Source organism: Vicia villosa, linkage group LG1 (genome assembly GCF_029867415.1).
Source record: "Vicia villosa cultivar HV-30 ecotype Madison, WI linkage group LG1, Vvil1.0, whole genome shotgun sequence".
In the NCBI taxonomy this organism is placed as follows: domain Eukaryota; kingdom Viridiplantae; phylum Streptophyta; class Magnoliopsida; order Fabales; family Fabaceae; genus Vicia; species Vicia villosa.
Window position 1 is genome coordinate 33463105 of NC_081180.1, and position 11066 is coordinate 33474170.

At 34.3% G+C, this 11066-nt stretch overlaps 1 protein-coding gene across 3 annotated transcripts; it reads left to right on the forward strand.

The window, feature by feature from the left end:
• Positions 1-613: 613 nt before the first annotated feature.
• On the forward strand, positions 614-11066 carry LOC131633552 (CBL-interacting serine/threonine-protein kinase 24). Of its 3 annotated transcripts, none has more exons than XM_058904262.1 (15): positions 614-858; positions 944-1164; positions 3059-3121; positions 3210-3281; positions 3454-3561; positions 3667-3741; positions 3926-3979; positions 4621-4746; positions 5600-5689; positions 6226-6348; positions 8153-8272; positions 8526-8642; positions 9101-9157; positions 9254-9328; positions 10689-11066. In XM_058904262.1, exons 2-15 carry the CDS (start codon positions 1000-1002, stop codon positions 10782-10784), a joined length of 1341 nt encoding a protein of 446 aa, XP_058760245.1. In that variant the 5' UTR covers positions 614-858; positions 944-999; the 3' UTR covers positions 10785-11066. The 3 variants fall into 3 exon arrangements, with proteins under 3 accessions (XP_058760245.1, XP_058760247.1, XP_058760237.1); XM_058904264.1 differs by having other exon boundaries at positions 615-845; XM_058904254.1 differs by having other exon boundaries at positions 615-1164.

Genomic DNA, 11066 nt, shown 5'->3' on the forward strand with positions numbered 1-11066 from the left:
GTCGTTTATGAAAGTGAATTTTGATGGAGCGCATGATTCTCCGGGGATGTCGGGTTGCGGTGGTATTATTCGCAATGAGTATGGTGCTTGGCGTGAGGGCTTTTCTAGAGGCATAGGGCATTGTAGTGCATTGGTAGCTGAATTATGGAGTATTCTTATAGGATTACGCATGGCTAAGGATCTCGGTTATCGAAAAAATTGAGGTTGAATCAGATTCTAAGATAGCGGTTGACACCATTGCTAGAAGTAGGAAAGGGAAACTGGAATTGTCAGCTTTGGTGATTAACATTCGCCAAACAATAGAACAATTCGATGTTGTTGACTTGTGCCATGTCTTTAGGGAAGTTAATATGTGTGCTCACATGCTTGCTCAAGAAGGGGAGAGTTTGAGATAAAATACTCTTTCTACCAAGATACTCCAAGTTGGTTGGAGAGTTTTGTGGGCTTTGGCCCTCCCTTGTATAAAAAAAGTGTAGTTATAAATAAATAAAAATGAAAAATCATCTATGGTCAAAAAAAAAAAAAAACTGGAATAATAAATCTAAAAGAAACTGAAAAAATGAAACTGCGCCAAAAAAAAAAACTTACTATAGTACATACAGAACCATTTTTAATTTATTTGTATCTTCTTTTTATTCTCTCATGTCTCTTGTTGTTTCTTCTTGAAGCTTCACTTCAATTTTCTCAACACCAGTAGTAGTTGCTTCATCCACTTTTTTAAAATCTTCCGTTTCCGTTCTCATCTCAACAGTTTTTCCGATCCTTTTCTTCTTCTTCACCATCAAACGCCACAACCTCTACTTTCGTTTCCGAGGATCGCGTTCTACAATATTCTTCCTCTTATAGTTATAGTTCCAAGTTATTCGAAATTCAACTACGAATTTTCGCTTTCTATTAGTAAGTTTTTTAGATGAAAAATTTACGACTCAGTTCGTGATTCTAGGTCATTTCTCTGAATTGCGAATTCGTGAAAGGGAAGTACGAACGAGCGTTGACAAAATGAAGAAGGTGAGGAGAAAGATCGGAAAGTATGAAGTTGGTCGAACGATTGGTGAAGGTACATTCGCGAAGGTTAAGTTTGCGAAACACAGTGATACAGGGGAAAGTGTGGCGATTAAAGTCATGGCTAAGAGTACCATTCTCAAACACAGAATGGTTGAGCAGGTTCAATATTTTTTTTTCCTTTGTAAAGCTATGAGGGAGTTATATGATTGATTTTGAGTATATTGTTAATAATTTTTGTGATGTTTTTGGCTCATGCTTGATTGGTGTTGGTGCTCTTAGAGATTGATATTGTTGATTAATAACATGCATGTGGTTAAGCCTTTGTTTATATGTTTCACTGAGTGAAATTGTTAATCAAAATAAATGATAATAAATGAAAATTGAGATAAGGAGTATGATCATGTTTGGGTTGCATTTCATGGTTAAGGAATGAATTAAGATGGAATATTCCATTAGACGAGAGAGACAGTAATATAGGAAGAGAGATAGAGAGAAAGCCATGACTTTCCCTCCTTTATGCAACAGATCCCTACCCATGAGTCCATTCTATCTTTGATTAAAGGAATGAAATTAACTGTCAAAACCAACTTAACCTATAGGAATTAGATAGACTCGTCTCTCCCAATCTAACCAACATACAACAACTGAATGGCAAGCCTATTTAATTGTGACTATAGTCAGTCAATAAAATCATCATTTCTTTTTTCTATTTCCATGGACGGTTTTTATAGGTTCGCGTAGAAAAGTATTTCATATATTTCAAAGTTGTGATTTATAATAGAAAAATAAACTAGTTTAAATAAAGATAAATTTAAACCTAATGGGCTTACTTATTGGGTGTCATACTAATAAAATAAAATAGCTATAAATATTAATATTTTCAACACTCCTCCTCAAACTGGTGAATGAATATCGATAATTTAAAACTTGTAAGTATGTTGGTTGAATTGTTCTCTTGGTAGACCCTTTGTTAACACATCTGCCAACTGATGCCTAGAAGATATGTAGGCGGTTGTTATCAATTCACTATCCAACTTTTTTTTGATGAAATGTCGGTCAATCTTAATGTGTTTTGTCCTATCATATTGAACTGGATTATGTGCAATGCTGATGACCTGATTTATTGTCACCAAACAATTTCATACAGCCTTCACACTGTATCTTCAAATCTTCTAGCACTAGTTCACAAATTCTTAATGCCATAACTCTGAATTGTGCTTAAGCCCTTCATCGATAGCCTAAAGTAGATATTTTATCAATCAATGAACCACATAATTAGCATCAGTGTAAGCCTCCATAGTTAGACTGCTACCTCTTTTAAACAAGAGCCCTCTCTATGGAGTGGCTTTGAGATGTTGTAAAACACGGTCAACGCTTATTAGTGTCTCACCCTTAGATCATGCATGAATTGGCTTACCATACTGATTGCATATGCCAAATCGGCCTAATGTGTGTCAAGTAAATCAACTTTTCCACTAACCTTTGCTATCATCCCTTGCAACTTTGTCACTTTCCTCCTCATAGCTCAACTTATAAGTTCTTTATAGATCAGCTATTAATTTCTTTAAAAGTATTTCAACAGTTCAAAATACAATTTAAGATTGGATTCTACTTCAAGCATTCCGGTGATCTATCTTTAGTATACACTAGACTATTAATGTTTCTAGGAAGTTAGAAATCAACACAAATATGGCTGCATGATGATGATGGTTACAACTCTTGATAGAGCTGAGAGCTGACAGTGAAATTTGCAGTAGAGGTGGAGATGGACAACAAATTAAGTGTGTAAATATTCTGCTAGTGTGTAATTGTTCTACAATAATTGACTCTTTTCTTCCAGTCAAATAGAAAAAAGCATTTCGTGATGATGTTTCCTGTTAGTGGATCTTATGATGCATCCGCTGTTAAAGTCCTATTTCTATCACTTTGTTTGGCTCTGTGCTTATGCAGAATAGCTATGCAGTTTGTTATACTGTATACTTATCGACTCAGTCATTTTTTCCCAACTTTCTGCTATCTGCTTTTCTAACTTGAAAGGTAAAACATGTTTCAGATTAAAAGAGAGATATCCATTATGAAGATTGTCAGGCACCCTAATATAGTCAGATTGCACGAGGTGTGTATAAATATCTTGATACATCAACACTTTCATTGTATTTCTTGCTTTTCGTATCGTATTTCTCACATCTCTTACAACTTTTTAGGTTTTGGCCAGTGAGAGCAAGATCTACATAATTCTGGAGTTTGTAATGGGAGGGGAATTATATGATCAAATTGTAAGAATTTTCATGCTTAAATGTTACAATATATATTAGAGGCCACTTCTTCTACACTTCGATAGTTCCCAAGTCTGATATTTTAAGTTGGAAAACATTGACAAGATACTGACAAATTACTATTAGATTTTATTTATATATGTTTACGATTACATCTATTCTGGATGTTTAGGTACAGCAGGTAAAGCTTTCTGAAAATGAATCTAGGCGCTACTTTCAACAACTTATAGACGCCGTTGCTCACTGTCATAATAAGGGCGTGTACCATAGAGACTTGAAGGTGAAAGACAAAATATTATATATTATGTCTATATTGTTTTTGTTGTAATTATTTTAACCTACTTAAGTTTTTATCTTGATAATTTTTTTTCCCTTCCTCTAATAGCCTGAAAATCTTCTTCTCGATGCTTTCGGAAATTTGAAGGTTTCTGACTTTGGATTGAGTGCATTGACTAAGCAGGTTAGAATGTGCTCTACTTACAAAAGAAGCTGACACGAAATAATTTATTTTCTTAAGAAAAGGGATGTATTGGTTTTATCCCACTAGCATGTAGTTACTGCTCTGTCTTTGAATATTGATTGTTGGAGATAGCAGAAACTGCGGAACTAATGTTTTTCCTTTTCTCTCCAACTCCCTCTTATAGGGCGATGACCTTCTTCACACAACATGTGGAACCCCAAATTATGTTGCCCCTGAGGTAAAATTGATTATACACAATTCTAACGCCATTCTTAGTTACTGTGTTGATCTGTTGCTCATATTCCTATGGGTGCTTGGACACTGGGATCAGTTTAATGGCAACATAATTTTCTGCATCAATTTTAGTCATGGACAAATAATTGGGGATGAAATAGATCAATACTATTGATGTCCTGTGCATGTACAGTTTTTTCTAAACTTAGCTTGAGTCTAAAATGGAATAGAATATGAGAGAGATATTTTGAAAAGAGCATGTTCAAAATTTAAATATAATTTGATTTTGAAATGTTGAAAGAGTTAAACTAAGGACACTGATCATTCTTTGACGCAGAGTAAAATTAGACATTAAATATTAATCCCTTCTAGTAAGAGTTATCTTCAACTCAGTTCATTATTTATGCATTCATCATTTGAGATTATGATTATTGTGCTTTTCTCATCTCATGGCACTGATATAATCAATTTGTAAGCACAAGGAAAGATAGTCACTTCAGATAGCAATTTGTCTGTGACAAGTTGCATGTTTCTTACAAGAAATATACTTATGAGTTAATATACAATTGATTTTTCTCTTAATTGAATGATTTAAAAATATCATTTGTATGTGCTCCAATTTCTTGCTAAAGTAATCTTTTGCAGGTGCTCAACAATCAAGGTTATGATGGTGCCGCAGCTGATGTATGGTCATGTGGAGTCATTCTATATGTTCTAATGGCTGGATATCTTCCATTTGAGGAGGCTGACCTTCCGACGTTGTTCAGAAGGGTAATCTCTTCTATTCCCTTATAACGTTGAAGTAGGGACTTAAAAGAGATAGAAAGAAGGAAAGTGCAAATAACGAATGTACTATAAATAAAAGAAAACCCGTGGAACAAAACTTTATGCTGTAATTATCAATTAATCAACAATGCGTAGCATCATAACCATTTTTACTTTTCTTTATCTGCATTTTAAGTCCTGAACCAATCCTTATCAATCATATAGAAAAATTAATCTCTAAAAACAGTACAAAGAAACAAGGATGATAACACTCATCTAACAAAACTTTATGCTGTAATTATCAATTAATCAACAATGCATAGCATCATAACCATTTTTACTTTTCTTTATCTGCATTTTAAATCCTGAACCAATCCTTATCATATAGAAAAATTAATCTCTAAAAACAAATCAAAGAAACAAGGATGATAACACTCACCTAGTAATTAAAATATGGATTGCAACTTCTTTGATAAATAAATAGACAAATAAATCGCCATGTCAATACAGTCGTCCCATTAGTGACAGTAAAATTTCCAAATTGATGAAAAGGTCCAGTGACTTATATCTTTCTTTGTGGTATCACCCATGCTTAGTAGTTCCTTACATGCTGTATTGTAAATACGAGCGGATAAGATACATTTTTCTTATGTTCATGCTTGTTGTCTAACAATAATTTGTAATAGTGAAAACTTAATCAGTCCTCCTATATTTCTTATTAGATGCCATTAGGATGAGTCTTTTCTAAGTGTGCTGAATGTTCATTTGGGGAGTGTGCTACTGATTAATAGTCAGTCAGCTGTTAGTTTTTGCTCTTGATTTTACAGTTGATTTTTCTTTTGGTCGATTGTACTTGTAGATCAGTGCTGCAGAATTTGTTTGCCCACTCTGGTTTTCTGCTGGCGCAAAGACATTGATACATAAAATTTTGGATCCTAATCCTAAAACAGTGAGTAGATTGATCTGTTTGTGACCATTTATTATAGACTTAAATGAATACATGCATTCGTTATAGTATGAAGTGCATTTCTTGTTGATTACCTTGACACATTTTTATTATTGTTATTACCATTATACTAAAGTCCGCGTTTCTATTACACGTAAGTCTATGCAATGTACTTTGAACTGGTATAATCAATTTCTTCGGATTTTATTTTATTTTCTCTTTTCTCCTTTTCCTATATAGGAAAATAAAAATTGCAAATATTTAAAAAGTAGATAAGCATACATTTTCATTTTTAACGGATGCAAATTATGATCCATTTAATAGTCTTCAGGTTTTTTATATGTTTGTATGAGCAGACGTTCGGATACTTAAATAATTGCATTTTCTTATACATTAATTATATAATATATGCTTGTGCCTTTGTATATCATCTCCTGGCCACTCAAGTAGTCTGTATCAAGATTTGCACTTATCTGTGAAATTTTTTATTGATTGCTACAAAATTTTCAAATTTAATATTCCTAATTATGTAAATGCAGCGTGTTAAAATAAAAGAAATAATGCAAGATCCATGGTTCAAGAAAAACTATTCTCCTGTCAAACTCAGAGAAGACGAGAAAGTGAATTTGGATGATGTTCAGGCTGTTTTTAATGATATTGAGGTCTGCTGTTGTTTTTTGTTCTTTTTTAAAAACAAATTATACACACAAAACTTGTTTTTGCAAATGTACATGGTTGCCTGTTTTTACATATCCACCATACACATATGAGAAGGTTTGCTGCAAATATAATACATGCAAACAAAAATATATGTCAATTAACCTGTGAAAGACGTGGACATATGTGAAGAAAACTTCATGAAAGATTTCATCTTGACTTGATACTAGAATAATGACTTGAAAACACAGTATAATATACTGTTGAAATAGGTTTTAAATTTATGGCAAACAATAGTAAGACATGCTCATTTTAATATACTGTATGGTTGTGATTAATGAATTAATACTTTATACTGAAATATGTATGTCTCTTCCTCTGTTTATGCTAAAAACTGCTTTTGAATAAGAAAAGGACATCCATACTATAGGGGAATAGCCCTTGTGGTCTGACACTGATAGGAACCAGATATGGACTGACTTGTGTTTGATGGAAAAAATTTCTTCCAGCCAGAGGATAAATCATCTGTAACAGAGTGATACAGTATTTGAGCAAAGTAATCAATTCCGGATAGCGGCCGGCCCCAAAAATGGGATAGCTATGGCGGGATGTCCGTTATTTGATCATTTTTTGGACAAATTACATAAATAATAATTATAAACATATATAAAGAGCATAGGGAAGAGTGAAGTGCAGAGAGATGTGAGCAAGGAACTTATGATTTTTCTTTGGAAGAACTGAAGTGCACAAACATCAGGGAAGGAAGGTTAGGGTTGAGTCTTAACTCAAATTTGATTGAAAATCCCAAAATTACCCTAAAAACATTTTAAATTTAAGGGGTAGTTTCAGTTTTTCAAAGGATAAAAGGATAGCGAGACAAAAACTGCTCCGGGTCGGGAACCGCTCTGCCCCCGCTACCTGCTATTTACCCTATAGTGACTGCTATAGTGTTCTGCACCGCTAAGGCTCTTCCCATAGCGGTTGGCCTCCGTTCCGCTACGCTATAGCAGGATAGCGCCGCTATTGACTACTATGTATTTGAGAACTAAAAATGGGAGTGAAATGGGGAAGTGCTCCTTACAGGATCAAACACAATAGGGAAATAAACTAGAAAACAAGAAGATAGCTCCTTACTGAGGTAAATGAGGACTTGCTCCTTATTCATCTTAGGAAACATCTTCGAAAGCCGACTCCAAGATTGTCAACATTATTCACTACTCTACCGCTTTATATTAGTGTCCCCTACTGCCCCTATCTATATTTTCAGCCCTATCTCTTCTTGACAGCTGTCCATTCTGTCAGCTCCTTCACTTCATCTGTAACAGAATTCCCCTTCATTATGCTCATATCCCTTTTCTTCCTTCTGTAAAATACTTTGATTGGAAGCCCAATTGACATGGATCATCATGCATTTTATTCAGATAAGATATGTCAAATTTTTCCAAAACTATTGTTTCACTTCATAAGGAATTAGAATAGTTATCAAAACACTGGCTACTTGTCAATTGTACATTTATTTAAGAGTGTTTGAAGGAAAATCAACAGCTAGGATTTTTTCCATATGCAGATAAAAAGTTTGGATGCAAAATTGTAAGAGCAAAATTTATTCTTATAAAATATGTCATAGCAGTTGGCATGCATGATTGCATCAAAGACAACATCTACAATGTTTAGTTTCTTTGGTACTCTCCCAGTGCTGGTCCCTTGATTCTCATTCTGAGCAATTAAAATCTTGCACTAGTTATCCCCACTAAACACTCGTCTCATTTGCTGATATGAATAGACTTTACAATTTGTATTGTTTTACAGGACCTCTATGTTTCTGAACGGTCACAAATCAGCGAGGGAGGTCCTTTGATAATGAATGCATTTGAGATGATAACCTTATCACAAGGGTTGAATCTTTCACCACTATTTGACAGGCATCAGGTACATTTTCTTGTACTGCAATATCATGGTCCCTTTTTGTGTATCTGGCTGCCATGTAACTTCTGGTACTTCCACCTCTGCCTAGGTGGGCATCAGAAGACATCTGATTTCAAGTTAGGTTTGAGTCTCAGTACTTGAACATAATTCATTATAATATTACTATTTATCTTTCTTGCAACTTGGTTCAAGTTCTCTGTTTTTTCAAGACCAGCTGTTGCATTTCCCTAATGATATTCTTTTGCTGTTGGAACAGGATTATGTAAAACGGCAGACTCGTTTTGTTTCACGTAAACCAGCAAAAGATATAATTTCATCTATCGAAGCTGTTGCAGGCTCAATGGGTCATAAGGTCCATTGTCGCAATTACAAGGTATCAATTTGCAATGCATACGTTACACAATAAATTTGGGATTGTACTTAAGCCATAGATGCTTAAGCTGGTAGTAATTGGTATTGTGATGAATGAGGAACTCTTCACATAATTCAGAGCAACTAATTTTTTGATTAATTCCTGTTTACATCAGATGTGCAGTCTTGTTTGTGACTGATGCTTCATTTAGCAGCAGTTAAATTACTCTCCATTGTCTGTTCTTCCATATTAGCTAACTTACTTTTGAAATGAGAAATATTATCCTAATTACAGTGTGGCCTTAAAGGAGGTAGTCCGAAGGCAGGGATCAGTGGTTTAAGAGAAAAAAACAAATTGTTGTGTGGTTTAATTTATAGACTCAGTAGATATTTTTCTAATTAATCCCAAAAAGAATGTATTGTAAGAATATCTGACTTTCAATTTTTTCCATTGGTCTTTTAAATATAATGTCCTGGCAGATGAGGATTGAAAGAGTTTCTTCAAATAAGGTTGGACAATTTGCAGTGGTCTTGGAGGTAATTTGTGTTTACGTTTATCGTATATATTATTTTTGGTATGATTTTTTTCCGTATCAGGACCTAATTAAGATCATCTTTGCATCTTGTCAAAAGGTGTTTGAAGTTGCACACTCCCTTTTCATGGTAGATGTTCGAAAGGCAGCTGGGGATACTCTTGAGTATCACAAGGTAAGCTGTTTTTACATATATCTGCATTTTGAATCTCAAAGCAAAATGCTTTCAAGCTATGCCATAATAATCACTAAAATGAAATAGTTCATGTTAAAAGGAAGAAAGGCCATTGGCAATCACACACAACTATCCACAGTGTTTTTTTAATTTTTATATCAATGTTCTTATTCAAATTGATTCAGGAGTTTGTTAAATGAGAGGAAAACTCATTTAAGGCCTACTTTTTTCTGTACATCAAAATACCATTTGTTAAAGCAACATTGTGTATATAGCTATTTTAAGGTCATACGGCAGTTTGATGGTTTGTGTTCAACAAGGCTGGAATTTAGATGGACAAGATTTATATATTCTAATAATTTTTGATATTTTGGTTTTCTATAATTTTATTTCTATCCTATTTCCTTTACTGTCCTTTCATTTTACATGTTTTCTATGATTGAATTGAACTTGCTTTTTCAGCCTTGAGATGAGAGGAACCTGGGAATATTATCACCAGTGTTGTTGATGGTGGATAGCGGTCCATGGCGGAGAGCCAAAATCCTGCCATACCGGCCACTTTGCAGCACCTTTATTGCCGATTATGGCGGAAAAACACGCAATAGCGGCCGATATTTACCATTGTGGCAAACCCAAAAACAGCAATGTACACCCGCCATAGCGGGCATGGCGCCGCAATTTGATAACACTGATAGTTTGTCATAGAGTGAAATGATATTCTACACTTATAGTTTCATTACATGTCCCTATTAAAAACCCAACAAAATAGCCAGTATATTTCCTCAAAGCCACTGATTTTTGTTTCCATGTTTGAATACCAAGGACCAAGCTATCGCTACCCTAGCTCATCCTTACTATCACACATGCCGCAATAAATTTTGTTAGAAATGAAACGACGTTTGTGTTATAAAGTCGGGAAATGGTTGAAGCTTATAGAATATGGAGATCATAAATTGGAAACTGTGCAATCAAAATTCAAGAAAAGAGAGATAAATAAAAAAGTTCTAGTAGAAGCTGTAAGGTTAGATAGTCTGTCTTTGGGACTTCATGGATGACAATTCCTAATGGTAGTGATGCAGGATGTTGGCTAGTAATGTCTTTGCTTACTTCGAATTTCTTATATTCTCCAGTTACACACACACACACACACACACACACACAATTTTAATGGTTATTTTTGTTGCATGCAGTTGTCTACAGATTTGATTGTACTATAATTCATATCAAACATGTTAGTTTCCAATAGCCACCTTCTCAAATGTTTGTGTACTTGTAGACTTTTGCAATTGTAAAATGCATTATTATTTATATGTGCAAGCTTATGCATTGACAGTAACAATATGTATTTGTAATCTTGCAGTTCTACAAGAACCTTTGTGCGAAACTAGAAAGCATTATTTGGAGACCGGACGAGACTAGCCCAGATTCTGGTTTGATTCGACAAATGACATTCTGATCCAGTTTATGATACAAATCTAAATAAAACAACACCAGCTGCTGGTGCTTCTCAGGAAAATTGGAACGGAAATGGATATCGCTGTCAAATTAGAGCATGGCTTGATTTCTTAGGTGAAATATGTATTGCAATGTATGAAGCAACTAACCAAATTGTTAACTAAATAAATAGAGTGTTTGGTTCGGGCGGAAATTGTATAAAATATAATTAGAAACAATAAATTGTACCAAATTGGTGTCAGGAGAGTTAATGAAATAATCAAAGTGCCAAGTTCAATTCATG

Excerpts from the sequence above, each read along its gene's own strand:
- LOC131633552 (XM_058904262.1), top strand. The coding sequence starts at position 1,000 with ATGAAGAAGGTGAGGAGAAAGATCGGAAAGTATGAAGTTGGTCGAACG. Across the intron at positions 1,165-3,058 it reads AACACAGAATGGTTGAGCAG|ATTAAAAGAGAGATATCCAT; the intron begins GTTCAATATTTT and ends AACATGTTTCAG. Across the intron at positions 3,282-3,453 it reads GGGAATTATATGATCAAATT|GTACAGCAGGTAAAGCTTTC; the intron begins GTAAGAATTTTC and ends CTGGATGTTTAG.